This window comes from Chionomys nivalis, chromosome 9 (genome assembly GCF_950005125.1).
Source record: "Chionomys nivalis chromosome 9, mChiNiv1.1, whole genome shotgun sequence".
Lineage (NCBI taxonomy): Eukaryota > Metazoa > Chordata > Mammalia > Rodentia > Cricetidae > Chionomys > Chionomys nivalis.
In genome coordinates this window covers 5,594,018-5,618,597 of record NC_080094.1, presented here as the reverse complement: position 1 = coordinate 5,618,597, position 24,580 = coordinate 5,594,018, and the positions used below count along the sequence as shown (strand labels likewise).

Here is a 24,580-nt window from a genome sequence, read left to right as displayed (position 1 = left end):
CTAGCTCCCTCCTGCCACTGCCTGCCTGCCTGCGCGAGAGCAGCTTCCTATCCTGCCTGCACTGTGAACCGCATAGGGGCTACGTCCCCCTTCCCCTCACTGTCACTGATGGTGAGCACCTGAGGGCAGGACAGAGGCTCCCAAAGGGGCCCAATGTCACAGTCAAGAGGGCAAATGCCACCCACAGGAGAGGACTACTCAGGCAGTGGCTCTGGAGTCCAGTGGGATGCGGCTAGGTCCGGGAAGTCCCTGATGCTCACAGTAATAATCAGTACTAATGCATAAGCTTGTGTCAGCCAGGGTCCCCTCCTCCGGTACAGTATGACCGTTCTTAGTCTGCAGAGGATGGTTCTAGGATCCCCAGAAGTAGCAAGACCAGTTTTGCTCAAGCGCTTCACGAGTGTGCATGCGTGTGTGTGTGTGTGTGTGTGTGTGTGTGTAGACACACACTTGTTTGCATAGAGACCAAGTAGCCCCTCTGGGTACATTAAGTTACTCTAGTGACTGACTGCCCCTAGTAGGATGTAAATAAATGACCTGCAACTAGTTACCCAGTGTCACTCAGGCTAACAAGGGGCTCAGCACACACGGGGGCTCTGCCATCCACAGCCCTGGGATGGTCCTGGCTACCTCCTGTGCCAGGGGAGCTTGGGCACACAGGGAACCCTCAGCAGAGAGCTGGCGAGTGAGGAGGTGTCACGTGGATGAGGTGGCCTTCCAGCCAGAGAAGCCTGGTTTACTGTGCCAAGCCTGAATTACCCAGGAGGTGCCTTTCCCGGCTCATCACACCTGAGGAGCCAGATGAGACTTGGGCCCCGGAAGAGGCCTCTCGGGTGTCCAGTTGCTTCCATGGCCTCCCAAGGCACTTGGATCCATGGCCTGAGTACTCGTGGCTGGCATGTTGACGAAAGGACGGGACTGCCACCTCCTTCTATCTAGGTCACAGCCACAAGACTGGGGGCATCCTTCCCACACCTCTGTCCTGGTGGGCACCCAGTCAAGCACCAGCTGTCCCGTTGCTCTGTCTTCATCTGGCTTCTCAATGGCCTTGAGAGGCCTGACCTGTCTCTATACACCCTAGCTGTCTCTCCTTAGCTGTCTCCCATCTCTCTGCTCCCCACAGCCCTGTCTATAACCATGGAGGTTAAGATGCCTTGCATAGTGGAGTTCCTCAGAGACGCTCTGGGGAGCCCACAGAATTGTACCTGACACTTCCTGGTCCCTCTGGGAATACAGCAGAAGCCTTTCGGCTGCTGTTGTCCCCGGGGACTCAGGCTCAGCATAGCGTCCCATCTGCCCCGAGGGTGCACATTCCTTCAGCCCAGACTTTTAGTCACCCTTGGGCCCAGAGCATGCCACAGAGTTGGATCCACCAAGCAGTTCCTGTTCTGTGACGGGAGGAGGCCAGGGGTTCCCGAGACACCCAAGCAAGGCATGGTGGTTGTTCCGTCAGTGCTCAGTACAGCTAAAAACCCAGGCCGCAGCCCCAAGAGTCACTTACTGAGGACAGTCCATTGTCTCTCCTCCTGGCCTGGCTGTGCCGGCTGATGAAGGAGCGGGCCGATAGCTTGTAGTGGTTCAGCAGGCATGTGATCACCACCACCATTACCATCATCACCACCACGATGACCACTATCTGCACGAACTCCAGCTCCGCTGTGAGGCAGAAAGATACAGCAGACTTTAGGACCAGGCGGCCTCCAAAGGCTCCCATCGATGTAAGGCTGAGAACTCAGGCCCAGGGAAGACAGCTCAGAGACCCTGTCCAGGAAGTGGCCTGGTACCAACCACAGACATGCATGAGGACACAGTCTCAGTCCTCAGAGATGCCAGGCATGGTCAGGGTCTCAGAAAGGAATTTGTGTTTTAGATCCCTTGTAGTCAGGGTCCTTGATGTGGGGAAGAGGGGGCTCATGAGGGCCAAGGGAATACTGGGTAAAATGTGAACAGAAGCAAGGGCAAGACAGAGCATGCACACACACAAGGTCAGTCCAGTGCACGGCTCTCCAGCATGCTAGCAACACTCACATACCCCAGCAAGCAATGCTTCAACCTTCCCACCCACAAAACAACAAGCCAATGCTCTTATACACCCCAGCCCTCCCCGCCACCAACATTCCAAACCGTTGCCTGCGTATCCCAAAATAACATCCCAAGACTCCTACACACCCCAGCTCCCCACCAACTTCCCACCCTCCTACACACCCCCAAACAGCCCAATATTCCAACCCTCCAACATCTCTCCATTTCCCAAACAACAGCCCAGTGTTTCTATGTCAACACTCTCCCATACTAACACCCAAACCCTCCTAAACACCCCAAAATAACAGTCTTATACCCCAAGGTTCTTCATCTCAACTTTCCAACCCTTCTACACTCCCCCAAACAATAGCCCCGGGTACATCCTGTACACTCCAACACCCCCTGATAGGGTGACATCTCAAACACCCCAGCCCTTCTATATCCCTCAAAACAGCCCACCACTCATGCCCACGCATCTACACAGCCCACCACTCCTACCCACACATCTACACAGCCCAACACTCCTGCCCATGCATCTACACAGCTCAACACTCATGCCCACACATGTACACAGCCCAATACTCCTATTCACGCATCTACACAGCTCAACATTCCCACATGCACCCCCAACATCCCACGGCAACTCTGACACTCCAGCAAATACCTCAGTAAGCCAATGGGCGGACCCTGCTTTACCACCTCAAAGACACCCCAGGAAACACAAGACAATTCACACACGATACACAGCCACACAGATAACCCGTAAGCACACACATCACACAGCCACACAAAGGATACCCCATAGTCCCACACACGACACAGGGTCATGGCTAGAGACTCCTAGCGAAGACATAGCTCAGATATTAAGATCCTCCTTTGTTTTTCTTCCTGTTTTTAGTTTTGGTTTATCTCTCCCCAGAAAGAGGAAAAACCCTCAGGTACTGGGAAGGGAAGAAACTTTTTTGACACTGTAAGTGGGTGGTTCTGCTGAGTCTGGTGGCTGAGACTCAGCAGCTGGCCGCAGCCGGTGCCAGCAGTGCCCCTTCCCCCCGCCCAGCAACAGACAGGATGCCAGGAGCACTGCAGGGCACTGGAGTCGGCAGAGGTGTGAGCACAGTGATATGCCTTCCCGCCTTGGAGGGAAAACTTGGGGGGAGCACTCCCTGATGTAAAAGACTGAAGGGACCCCAAGGCAACAAGTTCAGTTGCAAGGTTAACTCAGTTCTGTGCTAATCAGAGACAGGAACTGAGGAGGAGGGGCTGAAAGCCACAGTATGCCAAATCTCAAACCCGAGCAGGATCAACCCTCTCCCATGGCTGGCTTCCTCATTACCCTATCAGTACAGCAAAGAGCACACTCGAGGTGGGCACTTTACTGTGAATGGATAGAAGCTCACAGGCTCTCTCAGTCTCCCACTGTCTGAGGCTATCCCCTCAGTCCCAGCCTCAGTCTCCCACTGTCCCAGGCTATCCCCTCAGTCCCAGCCTCAGTCTCCCACTGTCCCAGGCTATCCCCTCAGTCCCAGCCTCAATCTCCCCACTGTCCCAGGCTATCCCCTCAGTCCCAGCCTCAGTCTCCCACTGTCCCAGGCTATCCCCTCAGTCCCAGCCTCAGTCTCCCACTGTCCCAGGCTATCCCCTCAGTCCCAGCCTCAGTCCCCCACTGTCCCAGGCTATCCCCTCAGTCCCAGTCAGTCCCCAGAATACCTATTCCCCACACCCCACAGTTGCTCACCAGACCCACAGGTCCGTCACACCACGGGCTATGGCAACCATCTAGGCAGGACCCACTCTGCTACTGACAGTGTGAAGCTGAGACTGACCTTCCCCTGACAGTAAGCGTTTTTTCAGGCCCCATGGAAGGGCAGGATCTTCTGGACTAGGCCCATTCTCACCTCACCCTGGAGAAGCCACGTGGGGGTACGGCGGAGAGGGTTCTGTTGGGGTTCACCCATGCCTTAAATAGGGAACCCCTCTAGTGGTCCCTACAGAGCCCGAATAGGGCCATGGTGAGGAAGGCCAGGTCACTGCAGGAGAGGCAGGGCCAGGGCTGGGCATCTAGGCCTGAATGTGCTGGGCACTCATGTCTGGCTGAACCCAGGATAAAGCCGTGCATTCAAGGGACACAGGGCCTGCTTTGTGCAACACCCACACTCCCCCAAAAGGCCCTCAACCCCTCCCCCTCAACTCTGCACTCCTCACCCTGGCCTGAGACACCCCTTCTGGCTGTCTCCGGGGCTTCTGCCCACATCAGGCCAAAAGGGAGCAGAGTGGGGAGATGTGGGCAGCCTCTGTTCCTGCCCTCTGGCAGCCCGAGGGACTGGACAGGCTACTACACTCCTCCTGGGGTGGTCTGGGGCCCTGGGAAGACTGGTGGGACAGGAGCTGAGGCAGCAGAGCTGGCAGAAGCTGAGAGGATGTGGGGACAATGGACAAGGCCCCTGCAGGGCCAGTTGGGTTTGACAAGTCTGGGTTCCAGAAAGTGGGAGAATCGCTCCCCACAATGAGGGGAGGACTCTGTGCACACACACTTGACCACCTGGTTCCACAACTACCAGCTTTAAGCAAGACCCAGACCCAGAAAACTCATATAAGCCAGGAGGAGGAAACACGAATCCAAAACAAGAATCCAAGTCCATGGGGATGTCTATAGCAAGGGCTTGTGTTAGATGTGGCTGGCCACTTGGGCAGGACAGGAAATGCCCTCAGCAGGGCAGGGTGCCCAACACCCTCCGAAGCGAAGTAAGGTGTTGGGTTCAGAAGAGAGAAGAGTCCTGGTACTCAGGACACAGAGAGACACAACTGGGGAGAGGACAGCTTCCTCAATTCACAGGGGCCCGGTACAGCCAGATGCATCCCTGGCAAGACCAGACAGAGAAGCAAAACCACAACGTCCGGACCACATTGCCCATAGCAGAGCTGAGAATGCACTCTCTAGATTAAAAGTGAAGTAAAACCAGGCATAGTCGCTCATTCCAGTACTTGAGAGGGTGAGGCAGGAGAATTGACACCAGGTCAAGGGAAGCCTCGTCTACACTATGAGTTCCAGGCCTGCCTGGTGCACAGGCTTGGCAGTAAATAAGAAAAGGAAACCAATGGCATCCTAGCACGGCCATCAAACTTTCAGGCAGGAGTGGAAAGGGAGTCATTCTGTGTGGAAGAAGGAAGACCTCCACAGCTGGTCCCTGATGCTGACAAGGCTAGCCTTGGCTACACGAGAACCTGTCTCAAAGGGAGACAAACCGGGCATAGTGGCGCACACTTTTAATCCCAGCATGGGTCCGAGCTTGCTTATGTGCCAAGGAAGCTGCGCTTCAGCTCCGGCTGGTTAAAGATGGCATCCTTTCTGATAACAGTTTTGTGCCCTACTCTAGAGGGCTAGATGGCAGACTATATGTACTATATGGAGAAGGAATTGGTTTGAATTCCAGCCTACAGCTCCTTCCCAATGCAAACTGGGGGTGGGAAGCAAATGGGTCCAACCACCTGGTCTCAGGGTAGATGCGCTGCCCCCAGCCTTCCAGTTGAGAGTGGAGCACAGTGGGGGCTGGGCAGATCCCACCGGCTCCTGCTAGCCCTCGCTGCAAGCCTGCCCCTGGGTCCCTCAGGGGAGGGTAGCAGCCTCCTTCCCAGTTAACAAGCAGCCGGCACCGGCCCTGTCTAGCCTCCAGGCCGCACACACGGAAGAATTAGGAATTGGCACCGTCTGAAATTTATGAAAATCTAATCTCGTTAGACCCGCCTAGTGGAGACCCGGCGGGCGGCCTCATTGTCATTCCGAGGAGCCCCAGTCGCTGGGGTTCTGGCCACTCCATCAACATCCCTCCCCCACAGCCTGCTGTATTTGAATATGAACTGGCTCCCCCATGCCCTTGAATTCAAGTAAAATTAGACCAGACGTCCAAGGAATAGCTTTGCCATCTCTCAGGTGTTGTTTCAAACACCCCACCCCTCCAGGTGCGCTTATTTCTTAGTGTAAGAACTTTCGTGATTTTTTTTTAATTGCATTTCCTCTGAAGGATTGGGGAGCAGGTGTCAGGCTCTGTCACATTTTCTGGTTGTCAGGACAGACTGCCAGGCTCTGCTAGGTACCTAGCTCTGGCCAAGTGATCTTGAATGTCGAAGCGACACCTCCCAACCCCCTGCAATTTCAATCATTGCCACACTGAGAGCAAAAGGGAAAGACGCGTTTGGAGGGCTAGCAGGAAGGGAAAGACACGTTTGGAGGGCTAGCAGGGAGGGAAAGACGCGTTTGGAGGGCTAGCAGGGAGGGAAAGACGCATTTGGAGGGCTAGCAGGGGCCTTTTGTTCTTGGTAGCTTCTTCTTCTTCTTTTTTTTTTTTTGGTTGTTCTTTTATTTTTCTCCCTTCTAAGACAGGGTCTCACTATGTAGCTCAGGCTGTTCTGGAACTTACTATGTAGACCAGGCTGACTTCCAAACTCAGAGATCTACCTGCCTCTGCTTCCCAAGTGCTGGGGTTAAGGGCCTGCACCACACACCTGGGTTGTCCTTAGGTAGCCTCTGACTCAATATATAGTCAAGGACATTTTTGACCTTCTGATCCCCGGCTCTACCTCTCACTGAGGTTACAGACACCAAACCAGACATAAGAAATGAGCACCACACTCCAAAATCCTGGCTTTAGCAATCCTGACGGATGATGTTCAAGCTCAGTCTCTGCTATCTTGATGCTATCCTCTGCTATCCTGATGCCCTGCTCTAGGACTCTTGCTCTGACACCTGTTTTCTGTTGCTAGGCAGCAGCCACCAAGTCCCCATCAGGACCCTTGCCGCTTCTAGGAAGGGTTTTTTTTTTACACTCACAAGTTTGTTCCCATGTGTACTTTCTGGTCTCTGGTCAAAGGCCAGCACCTCAGGGAGGTGTCCCCAGGGCACACTACCTAAGGACCCGTTCCCTCCCGTGAAAGGGTTGGCAGAAGAGGTTGAAACCGCCAGGGAGCCAGATGACCACCCCCCAACAGCAGCATGAGAAGCATGGCCATGGGGCCAGGGACACTGACCAGAGGTCACCGAAGAAGAGGTTGAGCCCACTTTAGCTTTAAAAGCCAAGGGCTGGGAGACGGTTCGGCTCATTTGTCAAGCCAAAACCTGAAATCCCAGCACTGATCCCTAGCGCTCACCACCAGCTAGCCTCAGATAACTCACCCTGCCTCAAAAACTCCCGAGAAACAATCCCAGAGGTTGGGTGACCTTTGGCCTCTATACCTGAGCTAACACCCCTGTATTGCATGTGCAATGTGTTCTGTTAAAAATAAAGGTAAAAGTCTCCTACACAGATACCACTTTGAAGGGACACAGGGATCAGCAGGTACACACAAAATGACCATTATGGGGACCCAGAGCAAACCTCGCCCTCCCCCCCCAACAAAGGGGAACATCCCTGGAAAGTATCTGTAACCTGATAAGCCTCTCTGCCGACACAGCAATCCAAATCAGACCAAATCAATCCGAATTAGAAAAAGCCCAGGTTTAATGGGTTAAAAGCTCCCAGATGATTCCCCCATCCCCCCACCCCCGGCCCAGAGAGGAGAAGGGGAAGAGGCTAAAACACCGTGTGTCTGTTTTCTGGGGCCCAGTGTAAATACCCTGTGGAAGTGGGATTGAGGTGGGGTTTCCACCAGAACATCCGAGACCCTTTGGTATGTGGATGCCAGGGGCTGGGTTGGAGCTTCCCCCAGAAGAGTCCCCTCCATGGAAACACTTCTGCAAATGACAGCTATGAACACATTCAGTTACATTTATAGCAAAAAGACAGAGGGGAAAATTAAGAAACACGTCCATTTCCAAAGTAACCCAACTTCGTCTCTCTGCTGAGACTGTCACTCATGTGTGACAAGGACTGTTGAGGGGCAATGTCTGGGATTGAAGGTGAGGGAGGTTGGCTACTGTACCTGTGCACACCCTCGGCAAGGCAGGAAGGGGCACCGGGCACCCCCAGGTTCCCAAAGGTGCACTCAGACAATCAGCTCATCACGTCCCTTAGGCCTCCCCTCTTTATCTGGTTACATCGCATCACCAACCTGTTATAGCCAATAGTCCATGGCCTAGCCCCAACTCAGGGAGGATTCCAGAGACATATGATATATATTATACATTAAGATTATTATATATATTATATCTCTTCCATCCATATCTTCCACCCATCCCCATCCACCCATCCACCCATTTACATCTGTCTGTCCATCATCCACCCATCCATCTACCCAGGCTCTCATCCACTCTCCATTCATCTTTTCCTTGCTGGAGTCAAGACTGGCATTTTGGGCCCTAAGAAGCTCTACTCCCAGAGCATGACACCTACACATCCCTGTACCTCCTTGACAGGCTCAGTCCGCTCCTCAACTAGACTGTGACTGGAGAGCCCTGGGCTACCCCTCGTCTTGGCGGGAATCTTAAATGGTCAGGCACACCTCCATCCAGAGCCCGGCAGGGAGTGGACAGCAAGAGCTCCACAGGGGCCTGCTACTGAAAGAGGGACACCAACAGGTAGAGGCAAGGTCAGCTCTACACTGCCAGCCTGGTTTGCTTGCTTCTCTTCTGACTTACAAAGGACAGCCAGGGAGAGGTGGGCTGTCTTCTTCCTCAGTGGCAGAGGGCATGGTCCAGGTTCCCCACTAAATGCAGAGAAACAGAGACCCAAACACAGGCCTCCGCTAAGCTGCTGAGGCACGCAGGAGGCAGCCAGGGAGAGATCTTATGTGCAGACAAGGAACGGGCCAGTGGAATACGGAGTCCCAGGAAGGTGACAGGCCTCTCTAATCACTTGAGAGCCTTGTGATTAAATGCTGCTTCAAAGGGGGAAGGCAAAGCCGCACCTTTTATCTTCCTCGCTATTACCCAAATGGAAAGAAGTAATGGGCTTTTTTTCTATTGTCACCGGCATCGAACGTCTTTAAACACCCGCTGTCAGCACAGTGTCAATCCTGTTCTTGAGTTATTGGCAGGGCAGAGAAAATTCATAGTGAGAGAGTGCCTCCATCCCCGTGTCTGGGGCTGTACCCAAAAGATTTAAAATAGGTCAGGTGAACCTGGTTCATCGGGCAACGGCGGCAGTCTGATGAGCACACTCTGGCACTGGCTGTTAAAAATCAAGATTGCTCACAACCTTTCAGCCCCGCAATTCCAACTTCCACAGTGGCATCCGACAGAATTAACAGTCCCCTGCTGATAGCATATGTGGTGTGTGAGTGTTTGTGTGTGTGTGGAGGTCACACTGTGACAGAATTAGCAGGAGTCACTTGCTGATTGCATATGTGAGTGTGTAAGTGTGTGTTGGGGGTCACACTGCATGAAGTATTTCTGAAGTGGACAGCTAGATGTCATCCCAATATCATCAAACAAACCCGGTGGACACCATTATTATAGGATTCCATGGCGCTAGTCAAAAGATGGTATCTGTCTGTCTGAGGGTCACTCAGTATAATGCCTGGGGCTTGACAGTCCCCACTGAGGGAGATGCTCAGTATATTTAGGGGTGCTGAGCAGGGTTCCTGGACTTTGCCCACCCACTAGATGCTACAGGCCCGATCACCTTCCTGATGACATCTACATGTGGTTCCAGATGCTTCCAGATGTGCCCTGGGCACAGGTCATTCTAGCTGAGACAGGTTCACAAGACTGCCAAGGGAAGGAGGCAGCTATGGTTGGACAGGAAGAAAGGGACACATGACGGAGACCCATTTTACAGAAAAATAAAGAAGATTAAAAACTGAATTAAGAATGGTAGCTCCTGCAAGAGCAAGACTGTGTTTTTATCTTTTGCATTTCTCCAATTTTTTTTTTTTTGCTTTAGTTTGTGTGTGTGCACACGCATGCAGGTAACCTTGGAATCTAGAGGTGCTGGGTCCCCCGGAACTGGAGTTACAGGCAGTTGTGAACCACCCGACACAGGTGTTGGGAATCAAACTTGGGTTCACTGAAAGACCAGAGCCCACTTTTAACCAAGCAGCCATCTTCAAGCCTCGTGTCTGGCTTCTTTGATGTGGGCTTAGGAGACTGAATTCATGTTCTCATATTTCCCTCTGGGCATCTTTAGAGACCCTTTTAAGGGAAGCATTCACAATTTATTTATTTTATCTTTCAAGACAGGGTCTCACTATGTACATCAGGCTGACCTCAAACTTACAGAGATCCACCTGCCTCCCAAGTGCTGGAATTGAAGGCCCATGCACCAAGCCTGTCTACATTCATCACTTTAAGACATCTTAATGGCTTTACTCAAAAGATCCTCTGTAAGTAGCCCATGTCTGTTTGTGGATGTCAGTTTCTGAGCTTTGGCCAACAGCAGGATGCACGATGCCCTCGCCCCGGGAGGTGCCTATGTTCCCTGGAAGCCAACAATTACTGATCTTTAAGGGCTTGGCATTTCTCGACATACGTTGGGACTTCAGCATCCAGGAGAAAGGAAGTGAGCCAGAGCTCTGTTTCCAAGGCTTTGGAACAAGAGGCTCAGTTCTGAAGTCAGGGCACAATGCAGTATGTATTGAACCCCTTCTCAATGGCGCCTCATTCAGTCCCAGGGGCCTCACTGATGCCTGCTAAGTGCAGAGGAGCCAAGGGTCAGCTGGGAGGAGTTCCAGCTCTCACTCAGGAGTGGCCCTACCTCTCAGGACCAAGGAGGGGCAGCTATTTTGGGTCCTGCCTGGGACAGAGGAGGGGGAGAGGAATGGACCAAAGTTAGAGACCCTGGAAGCAAGAGGGAGTGTCCCAACTTCAGATCGCTCCGGTGGCCCAGTGCTTGATACTGCGATTTACAGGCTCCTCCTCTGTAATAGGATTCCCTAAGCACCTTCTCCATAAGGTGCGGTGACAATGGGGCCAACAACTGTATATAAAGTGCAATGCTGCCGTGCTTGCAGGGGACCCAAGTTCAGCCCCCAGAACCCACTTGGGACGGTTCACAACCACCTGTAACTCCAGCTCCAAGGGGACTGGACACCCTCTTCTGACCTCCTATGGTACTCACACACATACACACAGACAGACAGACAGACAGACACACACAGAGGGGCAGATAAACTTCTTTAAGTAGAAGAATGGAGTTCTGTATGTTGCTATATGTGATAAGATCAGCTGCTCAATGAGGGCCACTGGGAAGCAGGACTAACACACCTACCTGCCCAGTGTCTGCCCAATGAAGGCAAGCCCTTGAGGCCCACCAGTTATCACCTGTGGCCTCCTGACGGCTTCATACGTCTCCTGCAGCCTGGGTCACCCTCTCCCTGCTGACTGGCTCATGCTGTTCTGGCAGCCACTTCCTTGGTTTTTGTTTTTGTTTTCCCTGGCAACTTTAAACTCTTCCTGAAGGGCTTACTTTTGTGACCACCACCTGTTCCATCTGCTCGGACTTCTAAGAAAATGGTTAAGCCAGGAGTGACAGCCCCTTGGCGGTCTGGTGGCCTCTGTCCCTGGTGCCATTCTGTCAGCATGGAATCTAGTACAGCAGGCACCCACACTTGGCAGGAGCCTGGCAAGCCTGAAACATGTGAAGAGAAGGTCTCATCGCCCCTCAAGACCCAGCACTGGCTGCCCAAGAGCCACTTCCTAAGACTACTATGGCACAAAACCAGACCACAGCAAAGAGACTCCTGGAGTCCCCGTTACCAGCCTCTCCTCCGTGTTGGAGGCTATAGTAATGCTCGAAGGCCAGTCAAGTAGCAAGGGCCTGCCACTTAGGAGTCCCGCAGCGACTCACAGGCAACACCTGCGTTCACCTGGTGTGACCCCAGACCTCACCTTCAAGGGCTTGTTTTCAAGTATAAACACTTTCCACCCTTGACCCCTTCTAAAGAGAAAATCCTATAACATTTCATTTATTTAGTGGGGGTGGCAGGGTGCATATGGGAAGGCCAGAGGACAACCTGCAGGAGTTGGCTCTCTCAAGGTCCCAGGGATTTAATTCAGTTTATGCCAGGCTTGGTAGCAAGTACCTTTACCTGCTGAACCATCTCACCCACCCTGGAAACTTCCTTTGTACGGTAGAGAATATTAGGAATCTCTGGGTACATAGGGATATAAAACAAGTGTATGAATCAAACATTTATTGCTAATAAAACACAAAGAGATTTATTTAAAAATCATTCTTTGGCATATGTACAATTTTGCTATCAATCAAGTATGAAAGCAATTTGCGTAGTAATGAGATGGGCATGCTTATTTATTTTATATAAAGAATTAATTCCTGGGTGAATATCTGGTCCTGGAGGATGGAACATCTTTCTGGAGGTGACTGATGTTTTGGTTTTGTAACAGTGGACACTGAGAAGATAGACGTGTATGAATATGTACTATAAAACGGTAGGCAGATATTTGGGGCCATTGTTGAAATTATTGAAAATCCTGTCTTAATTCCAAATCAGAATTCATTAAATGACTTTTTTTCCTTTTTAGAGAAACTTGGGGTCTGGAAAGTGGGCTCCACAGTTAAGAAGACTGTTTGTTGCTCTTCCGGAGGGCTGGGGTTTAGTTCCTAGCACTGGTATCAGGTGACTTAAAACTGTCTATAACTTCAATTCCAGAGGATGTGACATTATCTTTTGGTCTACACACACACACACACACACACACACACACACAAATAGAACACATTCATACACATAGACAAAACACTCATATACGTAAAATAAAAATAAATATTTTAAATCTTAATATAATCCAATGCAAAGATACACTAACTTGATAAATGCTGAGGAACGATGGTAAGGAAATATTGAAAGCCTTTGTTTCTCATAACTAAGCTATCCTGTTTCAATGAGAGCAGAACACAGTATGTTCAGCAGAACACTGCAACTCACGACGCATGATACTCGCAGATCTGAACTGAGGCATTTGCAGGCAGTGTCCACTGGCAACGTGGGGCACGAGGGTGCACACCCTGTGCAAAGCGAGTCAAGGTCACAGTGAGACCCAGTGGGGCAACACGGAGGAGCACCCGAGAGTCATTGCACTCTGAGTTAATTTTATTCAGAAACCCGTTCCCGTTGCCAGATTTTTCACAACCCCCAAATCCAGTTACACAGCCTCACATGGGATGATGACCCAGTTTATGAAGCTGTGGCTTCCCAACCTCCAGTTCCCACGACCAAACAGTGCTCCCCTCATTCAGTTGGCGTGAGAATCCCACAGGAAAACCGACTGCAGGCTGCCTGGCTCACAAGAAGCCTACAAGACAGAGTTTACTGCTGGAAAAGGAGACCACGTAACACCATGCAACCCTCTGTCTCCCCAACATTTGTACACTGGGGTCCATGCGCCCACCCCCCCAGGTGTACTTGGAGGTGGGGCTACAGTGTTCCTAAGGATGGGACCCTGATCCCAGGAGGCTCCTCTCCCTGCCTCTCCTCGTCTGTACAAGTAGGAAATCAGTCCTCACCTGGACCCGAATGTGCCAGTTGTTAGCACCTCTGTTCTCAAGACCTCGAGAAGATCCTGTCTGTTGTCTGAGTCACACAGTCCCCAACGTATTGGTCTAATGGCCTGAAGTGACCGGTGCACTGTGTAGACAGAAATACAGACGTCGGCTGTGCTGTGGATGCAGGTGTCTCTGCATCAAGAGGTAGACAGACACAAGCCAGGGGCACGCACCTCTCGGGGACAGGGCACACCAACAACCCGCTTCAGTCTGCGTGTACTGCAGAGAACTATCTTACAAGAAAGACTCCTGTTGACAGGTCTGTCACTCCTCTGAGTAGCACTAACCTGCTGCCAGGCCCAGGCTCCAGGGCACAGGGACTCGACTCGAGCCCCAACATCCCATCTGAGTTCACTTGTGCTTAGATTCATTTGGACACACAGTCGGTGATCTACAATCTCCTACATCTACTGACAACATTAAGAGTGTAACAGGCAGGTAGAGGGTCACCGTCATTTTACACGACTGTTCCTTCAGCTCTTCAGGCTGCGCCTTTGACCTCTGGTTACTTCATGTTAGGGAGAAAGAGTGTGAGACTTGCCTGATAATCCCAGCACTCGGGAGGCAGAGGGAGGTAGATCTGAGTTCAAGGCCAGCCTGGTCTGCAAAGTGAGTTCCAGGTCAGCCAGAGCTGTAACACAGAGAAACCCAGTCTTGAAAAACAAAAGCAAACAAACAAACAAACAAGTCTAAGACTTAGAGAGGCTTGTCCCCGGGTCACACGGTTTAAAGGGGACACAGGGGCCCGGTGGTGCAGTCACACGGTCTGTAAGTGAGCATGTGACTGGCGAGGTGAGGCATTTTGCCAAGCTGCCATTACTCTCAGGCCAGCCTCGACTCCAGCTTTCCCCACCTTCAGTCTCCAGAAGCAGCAGCAGGCGGCCAGTGGCCCCAGTCTCTGGATGAACACTGCACTAGGTGACGCGAGTCCTCAGATAACCTGCTGCCCCAGGCTGCACCTGGTTCACCCCCCTATGTAGGACTCAGAACCCGGGGAAGTGCCTGGGGCAAAGGTTAGCCCTTTCTCTCTGGCAGTTTTGAGGGTCCCCTATACGCTGGCTAACCACCAAGGAGGACTGGTGCCTACAGGAAGAGCTGTGGCTAGGCTGGCGGGCTCAGAGATGCCAGCCACAGAGCACATGGAAGGGTTTCCAGAGTCTATGAGTCCCTCGCTCCCAGAGCGGCTCTGTCCGCTTAGGTTGGTCTGGGGTATAAACTTGTGGAGCCCTCCCCCATGCCTCCAACTGTCTGTGTCTCTTCCTGTTCCTTTCCAGGCAACTTGCAAAGCCAACCCCAAGAAGGAAGTGCACAGTCTCCCAGCTGCCCACAACTCGGGGCCTCTTACAGCCCCAGCTGCTGTTTCCTTTCCACACAACTCCATAAGCAGGAAGTTCCCATCCTGGGAAGGGCAAGGCTCTGCCCAGTGTCTCCAAGGAAAGGGGGAAGCTGCAGAGATGCCTTCCTCTGCGATGGGGTGGGGGCAGGTGGCACACCTCTGTGTACAAATGCAGACACCGGTACCACCCACTCTAGGGACTGTGAGCAGCCGTTCTGCCCCACTGCCTAGGACATCATAGGGAGCTACTGTATCAACCCCCTGAGTGGCTTGTGGAGTACCCAAGCTAGGACTCATGTCCCGGCCATCCCAACACCAGCTGATACACAGTAGGAAAATGGACTCCAGCATTAGGTAACAGAGCCAGCAGCTTGACTGACCAGGAGGGGACACGAGTGACAAAGACGTTAGCTACATGTTTATTTATGACCTGTGGTGGCTGGTACAGGACAGGTAAATTCAGTTTACAGGACAATGGCCGGAATGGGCAGCAAATAAGAAGCAGTTGACAGAAACCATCTCAGGATTGACCCACGAGGGCTCAGCAATGGTGGAGGTGACCTCTCCTGATCTCAGGATTCAGAGCTGTGGGTCCAGTCACAGGAGATTCCACTATACACCCCACACCCCGTCATGGCTTCCTGCTCCATTCCAAAGATGGGTGCCAGGGGCTGGGGTGAGACCCCCAAAAATAATATTCCAGACTCTTTGTATAAAGGGGTGTTAGGGAGCTGGGGTGATGCTTTTGACCAAACAAAGCCAGGGCTGTGGAGACCTTGTGGATCCCCTCTCAAGAGCAAAGGTTTTATATGTCTTTGTCATCCTTTTTCTGTCTGTCACCCCCCCGCTCACCCCATTCTCTCCCCCAAATAGTCCTACTCCAGCAACTATGGCGGTTTTTAACAACCACAGGTGGGGTTGTTGATGACTGCCCACTGCACATTAAAACCCTGGATGATGCCCCCTCCATCACGGACCTCTCAGTTTTTTTAGGGCTCACACTCCAGCCCTGCTGACCCGGTTGTTGCCCCTACCCAGGACCTTTGTTTGTGGTTTTGCCTGCTAAGAGCACCCTCACTGAGTCTCTCGGCCCAGCTACACCCTCGATCCTCATCTCTCTGCGTCAATGGGAGGCCTGCTTTGGTTAGGAGGAACTCCACAATGTCTGTTCTGGGGTTTCTCCATATCTGCCCGCCCCGTCCACACAGCAGCTGAACCTCTTGGCTTCCTGAAGGACTGACTGCTAAATAGTCAGAGAGTAGCCAGCACTGGGGGAGCTTCATAGGCAACAGCTCACCTGACAGCCATAATTATCTTTATCCCAGGCCTGGTTCCTGGTGTTCATGTACCGTCTGCCAGGGGTCCCTCTGAGAGAGCCCCAATCAGTCTCACCTGCACTGCACCCACGGAGCTGAGCCCCAGAAGCTTCAGAGTGATTTTGACATTAAAGGCTCCACGGCCAAAGTCCCTGCACCAGGAGGCCAGAAGGGCACAGTGCTAGGGTGGGGGTAGGGGATAGGAGAGGGAGTGTTTGTGAGAAATTAAAGGTCTTTCAAAAGCACTGATCACCAAAGCAGAGGCTTCTGTTCACCCCAAGCCCCACGGAAGCTTTTTCCACAGCCAACAGTCGGGCGGGCACAAGCTAGGCACCTTCCACAGTGAAGGGTCAGATAAGCGCCCCGCAGTCACACCCTGGAATACTACTCAGCAATTAAAAGGAACCAGCTGCAGCTTCGCCTGGCAACCCGGGTAAACCTCCAGGGAATTACACGGAGTGTGAAAAGCAATCTCCGAGAGCTATACACCGTACGATCCCATTTATGTAACATCCTTGAAATGACAAAATTATAGAGCTGGGGAGCAGATTAGACGCTGGGAGGCGAGGAGGAGGCGTGTGTGGCTATAAAGGGAAGGACGCACAGTCTCCGGGACGGGACTGTTGTGGGGCTCAACGGTGGCGGCACAAATCTGCACGAGATTAAAGGACACGGAGGAACCGCACACAACCCAAAGGACAGCCGCTCAGTGCAGAGCTGGAATGGTGGACTCCCGGCCTTGGGGCTGTGGCCACAGAAGGTGCTGGAAGCTGAGTGGTAGGGCCACTGCCATCTCAAATTAAGATTTTGGTCTATCCCTCCCTGAGTGAGTGGTCTGGGAAGGCACCATCCCTTTATGTCAGTAGGACCACCCTGTAGAGGGTATCCCCAGCAACCGTCACTGGGGCCCAACCCAGCCAACCCCAGGACGGCATGTGCTATACAGTGTGGGCTATGCAAGCACAGCTGCCAAACGGGAGCCCCTCCCCTCTTTGTCCCATCTCCTTCTCATCCCCCTCCCAGCCCAGCCTCCTTTCCCCGCTCCATCCTAGCCTTCCCCCTCTTCTTCCCGGCCTCTCCCCTTCTCTCTATCCCAGCCTCCCCCTCTTTCCATCCCAGTCTCCCCATCTCAGCCCCCCCCCCCCCTCGCAGCACCTGCCATCTGGCTACTGCAGGCAACCACATGGAACCAGCCCTCGGCTGTCATCCTTCAACTTGAAGTCTGGCTCCCAGGTTTAAGGATTTAATTCTAAACATACCATTTAAAATTTAGAAACGTAGAGGGAAAATTCTAAGTCACCTGGAGGTGGTGGCTCCTGTTGTCTCTCCAATGAGAAAAGTCCCTTCAATCTCATTTCTACAGGTGAACAAGAGCCAGCAGTGGTGGCTGGGGAGATGTTTTTCTTCCCTCAGCCACAGCACCCTGCATGCCATCAAGTACTCAGAGTGACCGAGCGAAGCGTCCACCTATCAGACACGAAAGCACTTCAGGTGTGTCCAGTGCCCGAGCACTCTTAAGTTGCAACCGTTACAGCACTGTAACACTATAAACTGTCAGTGTAACCCCAGCATAAGCAAAGGTCCCCAAGTGACTCACCGCACCCTTGCACCCTCCAGGGACAGATCCTCCCCCAGCTTCCAAGAGCAAGCTTGGACTGTGAGCGCTGGGGAGAAAGGCTGGGCCAGTGGTGGTGACCAGGGACAGCCTCTCTGAGCTGGGGAAAGATGAGGGCGAATGGGGACGAGAACGAACTTAGAACTGCAGACATCCTGAGGCAGGAATTCAGGAAAAGAAAGCCCTTGCTCCTGGGCCATGGGACAAGGAGACAGCTGCACAGGGGCAGGAGGGCTTCCTGGTGGGGAGTGGTGGCGACCTGTGTGTGTAGTCAACGCACAGACAGCTGAGCAGGGAGAGGATTCGCATACAATGTGAGCTGGAGTCTAGCTTACAGATCGGTACTGCTGGAAGTCTTACACCCAAAGTCAAACCCACCCCTCAAATGTCCACTGTGACCTGCCGGGTCCCCACCAGGTTGCCCCTCCTATAGCTCAAACGTAAGAGAAAATGCTGAGGCCAGCTGGCATTAGGGAGTCCTTCAGTGATCCCGGGAAAAACACCCCTCCCTCTATGCCGGGGGTCTCTGGGGTCAGAGGAACCAGCAGAGGCCAGAAAAGTAAAGGAGCTGTTCAGAGGAGTCAGCTCAGCAAGCAGAACTGGTGCCTAGATACAGGATGCCCACGCTGGCATCCTCATTCGCACACAGCTCAGAGCTTGGCTCATACCAGGGAACTCAGGCGGGGCTTCTGCTCATCAGACACACCAGTGCAAGGTGCTGCATCCAGCAGGCTCTCTGGACAACGCCTCTCTTCGACCTGTGCTGGACAGGCAGGGACAGCTGGGCTGAACACTCCACTTGCACCCAGGGTGGAAGCTGGCTGGTCCCTCTCCAGGGTGACACAGCCAGCTGAGTCTTGGACGCAGTCACCACGAAAGTATTAGGGGATGCCCCTGTCTTTTGGCATCTCACCCTGTGGGAGACAATCTTCCCACTCCGACTGCTACCCCCATATTGCCCAGCCCCTATCCACAACTACCCCACATGATTATATGACCCCCAACATTAGGCCACCTGAGACTTCTCTGCCTTCCCTTTATCTCCAGATCTTAGCTGCTCAGGGACAAGGGCTCCTTCATCACCGGCCCACCTCCAGCCCCTTCAGCAGCACACAGGGGCCCGTTTATTTGACAAGGGAATATGCGATGGCCCAGGCTCCCAAAGCCACCCTGCTTTCCTTGGCACCCAGACACACACGGCCAGGTATGGCCAGGCTGAAGCAGAGACTCCAGTGTTTAAAGGTATCGCTCGGCACGGGGTCTGAGCACTCGGGCAGGAGGCCAGCTCAGTCGTCAGACCACCGTGGGACCTCAAGCAGGCCACCCTGGCTGTCCTCACTTGAGGTGAGACGCGCCAGTCGAGTTCCCTTCCAATCTCAACACAAAACCTCTGTGGGCTGGGGGTGGGGGGTTTCCGTCCTGCATCTGTTCAGATGTTAGGGGTCTGATGCCAGCGAAATTGCCCCCTCCCAAGTTCAGCTTTTAGCTGACACCCCCACAACCCAGAAAACAAAAGGATGGATAGATGTGTCCCCATGTTGAGATGCCCCTGAAGCAGCCTTCACCCCCATCCAGAGTCCAGGGGCCCACACCAACAGAAAGCAGTCCATCCCAGAGGGAAAGTTCAATGGAGCTATAAATACTTCAGCTAAAGGCTGCCGGGGAGCCGGGCTTTCTGCTTGAGCAGGCCCCGCTGAAAAGGAAGGCGGCTCGCCAGATTTGTTCCGAATTATGAAAATAGATGTTGTCTCCCCGCCACATCTGTTTTGCCTGACACATGAGCAGCAATTCGCCTCCTAAATACAGCAGTGCCCAGAGCCAGCTTCAAACTTGGTTTCTCAACTACAGAGAAGAAAGGGGGGGGGAGAAGGGGGGGAGTCATCCCAGACTTTGCTCAACTCCCCTCCTGGGGTGTCTCTGAGCTGGGGTGGCCTTCAGCTCTCCTTAAGCGAGGTGAGGTAAGACTGCTCATGTTAGAGGGAGCAGGGGTCCCTTGCCAGTTAGGAAGAAGTCACTAGGTGCAAATAAACAAATCAAGTTCCTCTGACTGACCGACTCTACCTGAGGGTACATAATTTTTAATTATTTTTACACTTGATTTATTTTATTGGGGGTGAGGGAGTTGCCAGGGCACACATGCAAGCAGAGGTCAGAGGACAACATTGTAGGGATCAGTTCTCTTATTTTGCCACGTGTACCCCGAGAATCAAACTCGGGTCGTCAGGCTTGGCAGCCGGACCACCTCGCCCACCTGAGGGTGTGTTTTTGATATGGTGAACAAGGCCAGTTTAGGGAGAAGAACAGGCATACTATCCCACGTCGGCTCGGTGACTGGTCACCGTGAGCCTAATCCACCAATCACGCCAGGACAGACCCTCTCATGGCACAGCAGTGGCGCCAGCGGAGCACCCAGAACTCTGTGGGTGGCCCAGCCTCCTAAGACACATGCCCAAGGTGGTCCTGGGGGGCAGGGACAGAAGTGTGGGCACACACATGCCTTACAGCCTAGCAGGTGCTGTCTGTCTGTCCTGGGCTTTGTTCCTTGAGCCTCTTCCCCTCAAAATACCTGCTTTTGGAGTTTTCACCTTAAAGATAATAATTATAGGGACCAGGAGAAAAACCTCAGTGACGTCTCAGCTTAATCACAGCAAACTGCTCACCACTCCGTGCTGCCCAAGAATCTACTGGTCTCTGGGCTGGGTAGGGGGAGGATAAGGAAGGAGAGAGGAGGAAGAAGGACCTCAGCTTGGAGCACACTGCTTTGGCAAGCTGGCTGGAGCTGCCCTCACTCCCTCAAGTCACACCCACAGCTGTGCAGAGAGTAGCCGCCTCCTGCCTCCTGGGTGCTGGGGTGCATAAGCAGGCTTCAGGCCCAGTGAGATCACCTCCTTCATGTGGTAGAAACATCCTTCCCACCTTTTGTGTCCCCAACTGTGTAAAAAACCAGAGGGAAAATTCACACTGCAGGAGGAGGGCGGGAATTTATGCTCACGACAGGGAGGACGGTTTGGAGAGGGGAGTAAGGGTCTGGCTGGAGCTGGACAGGACAAGGCAGGCCTCTATCCTCAGCCTTGGCTCTAAAAGAGGCTTGCAGGGTCAGCTACAACCCCAGCCCTGGGTCTAGACAGATGGCAGGACTTCAGCTCCACTGGGCTCCCAAGTCCATGGAGAGTAGGGCAAGGAGGGCTTGGAAGGCTCTCCTCCTCACGAGGACCTGGGGAGAAGGCTGTGAGGGAGGTGCAGATCTGGCTACTGTGGCTCTGAGGGACTTGACTGGGGCCTGGGTTCCTGTGGCAATGGGCGGCTGGGTCCCTAGAGACTCTCCACCAAAGCACCCACCCCTTTTAATCCCTGGCAACAATGGCCCAGTCGCTATGGCAATGAGGCTAATTAATGACTTTATTTGGCAGAACAAAGCTTCGGGCCCATTTAAATAACCCCAATATTTACTTCCTTATGAAATCACTTTCTGTATCTGTGCAAGGAAGGGGGGCAGAGAGAACAGAAGAAAGGCAAAAAGAATCGCTCAGATAAGTTGCAGAAGAGAATGTGGGCCCTGCTCGCCCTCAGAAAGGAGAACACTCAGAACGTCCTAGCATGCCCCCTCTCCTGCCCCTACCCTGCTCCTGGGTATAAACTGGCACGGGTGAAGTAGCTGTGTTATAAACGCCAAGACCCTGCCAGCAGGCAAAGTGCCCTCATGTAAGGGATAAGAGGAGAACATTCCGAGGCGGGGCAGGCAGTCCACCGGGAAGCGTGGCGTCTGCAACCTTCCACTTAGTGTGGGCAGAGGGAAAAGTCATTTCCCCCGAGAACACACATCTGCGGGACGTCTAGACAGTCATAAAGAGGACAATTACACAAGAAAGACGCTGTACAGCGCAGTCCCTTGGCCCACGCCAGGGCACCGTTGCACTAACTGCCCAAGCAGGCAGAAAACAAAACAAAACAAAAAAAAAAAAAACCAACCGACTGAAACAAGAAAGGCCGGTGTGGGCCGGCAAAGGCCGAGCCCACAATGCTTCATGATTCAGTGTTCTGAAATCCCACTTGAAATAAGCCGGTAAATGAACCCAGCCAGGTCTCTCCCCTCACACAGACCAAATATTCTGCCAGCGTGCAGTCTAGACACACAACAAAAGACTTTTTACAACTCGCAGAGACACGCTGACAAAGTAGCCATTTACAGACCCCCGGTGGCTTTCTCTGGCTACAATTTGTCAGATGGACTTAAACGAAAATGCTAAGTTATGGGTCTGGTTTGGGTCTGCTGATGGGTGGGGAGGGGGAGTGGGCTGGAGAGAAACATGGGGGAAAAGAATCACCTGACTGCTGCTTTCTGGACTGTTCTGGCAAGGCTCTGACTAATCAAGCTGTGCTGAAAGGGCTCTCCTACCTAGGAGCCACAGGTCGGAGGTGGTGGTGTCCACTTAGAAGTGGGTATTAGGCCAAGGGTTCTCTTGGCATGCATAGGGGAGCGCATATTTGACCAGGGGGAGGGGGGATAAGAGGAACTTTGGGGTGCACCTTCCATTTTGTGTTTTGTTGATGGGTGTCCTTCCTTCTATTGTCTACAGGCATTAGAAAGAGTTGTCCTTTGTTCCCCATAAGGAGGTGGCTCTGGTGTGTCCTTGGGACAGACTTACGGTGACCCTTAAAGCCCCTCTACTTGCTCATACTAGGTTCAAAGAAGTTAGAACCATACACTGGGGGAACTGGGTTCCAGCATAGGCCACACCCAGATACCACCACACTTCCTAGTAACAACCTGACAGCCACCAGGGACAGGGGTCCCAAATAGGGGCCTCGAATTTCTTTCCGTTGGGGTTGTGGCTCTCTGGGCAAGACTCGTGGCTGCCTGGTACCCAAAGAGGGTCATTCCCTCCTGCAGCCTCCTTTGCCACATGCGAGCCATACGGAGTCCACAGTAAGAGGCCTCTGGGCCTTGTCTGCTCTGTGCCCTGCCCTCCTGACTCCCGAATGTTGGCATGCAGACATGGGCATGTACACAGATCAAAGCCCCACTCCACGACTCACAGGCTGTGGTCCACATCCAGTTACCTCTGGTCTCAGTTTCCCCAACTGTGAGCTCAGTTCCAGACACCAGACGGCTGTCACAACCACTGCCCTCACACGGCCAGCTCCATGTGAAACAACAGTCTTCCTTGTAGGACCGGGAACATAGCCCTCTGGGGTCACAGGTAAAGTAGGTGACAGGAAGCACCTGCCTCAGTCCCCAGATGAGGAGGCAGGGAGGAGGGCAACCCAGCATGTGAGTGTGAGGCTAGTCATGGTGAGAGAAGAGCTGGGCACAGTGATAGCCTCGAGAACTTCCCGGGCCTCGGGCACAGGATCCTGAGAGGCTATACAGAGCCATTGGTAAAGGAGGCCGTGCCAGTCCAAAGGACCCTTAGGGAACCGCTTCTGGACAGGCCCCTAGAAGGAGAGCCACAGCCTCCATGTGGACAGAGCCTTGAGTGCTTTTCTGGTTTTTTGTTTGTTTTGTGAGGGTTCCATGCTCTCTCTATTTGTTTTTTTTAATTAATTAATTAATTTATTTATTATGTATACAATATTCTGTCTGCAGGCCAGAAGAGGGCACCAGACCCCATTACAGATGGTTGTGAGCCACCATGTGGTTACTGGGAATTGAACTCAGGACCTTTGGAAGAGCAGACAATGCTCTTAACCTCTGAGCCATCTCTCCAGCTCCCCTCTCTTTGTTTTTTAAGACAGGGTTTCTCTATGCAGCAGCCCTGGCTATCCTGGAACTCACTTTGTAGACCAGGTTAGCCTTGACCTCAGGGATTCACCGCCTCTGCCTCCAGAGTGCTGTGACTAAGGTATATGCCACCATGCCCAGCTATCAAACTCTTATTTTTAATGGCTGCTCCTCATATGTTCTTCCTGAATCGACAACCACGGTCCTGCTGTCTGAGGAAAGCACCCAGGCTTCTCTAGACAGACATGCAGGTCCCTAGAGCATCCCAGGGAAGGGCACAGAGGGACTGTGGGGCAGCAGCCCACTCTGTTTAGGGACTGAGAAGGAGTGGATTCTTTCTTATTCTGACTGGACTTGCCTCAGGCTCTCCAGTGATGGAGAGATAGCTTCCATAGCCTGCTACTTAGCAGTTGGGCTCCAAAGCCATAGCAAAGGGGACTTGCCCAGAGTGCTCCAAGCAAGCCGATAAAGAACTCACTCAACTTTTGCATCTATAAGTCCTGCTACACACACCCCTTGTCTAGTCACCCGGGCAGACAAAACTAATCGGGCAGACAAAACTAATCAACTACCACACCTTTCTCAAACAACCCAGCCCTGGCTTCAGAAGCTTCCCCACAGCCAAAACCCAGGAAAGCTCTTGGCCAATCAGGCAAATAAAACCTGTCTGGCAGGGTTATCCTCCAACACAGGGTCTCCGGCCTGAAGGGAAGCGATGAATTATTCAGGAGAGTAGGAAAAACCCAGAGGGACACGTTCAGGATCCATTTCAGGAGCAAGTAATGCAGTCGGTTCTAGGAGTTGTCTACAAACCCCACAACACCCTATCTATCAAGCAGGACCTCGTCGGTCTGCCATCTCCCTATGTCCTGGGCTCTGTGAAAGATCAGTCTCTCACTTCATACCTACCCAGGCTGGGGGTCTCATCCACGAACACTAAGGCTGTTTCTCAGGGTGGCCCAGGTCTGTCTCTGCGGCCTCTGCCTTCACCATGGCTTCAAACTTTCCCTTGAACCTGCCCCAGGGGCCCATCACCAGCACCCTGGAGCTTGGCGGATGACCCCTCTTTGCCCCTTGCTCCTCTGCTATCAACCGGCAGCTGCTACCCTTTTCTGCTTCGAACCCCACAATATTCTC

At 52.8% G+C, this 24,580-nt stretch overlaps 1 protein-coding gene across 1 annotated transcript in view; it reads right to left on the bottom strand.

Moving 5' to 3' along the window:
• The window catches only part of Pmepa1 (prostate transmembrane protein, androgen induced 1), a 50,087-nt gene that overhangs the window by 5,707 nt on the left and 19,800 nt on the right, over positions 1-24,580 (bottom strand). Inside the window, exon 2 of the mRNA XM_057780947.1 lies at positions 1,502-1,656. Coding sequence (XP_057636930.1) covers positions 1,502-1,656 — 155 coding nt within the window. The remainder of the gene's footprint in view (positions 1-1,501; positions 1,657-24,580) is intronic.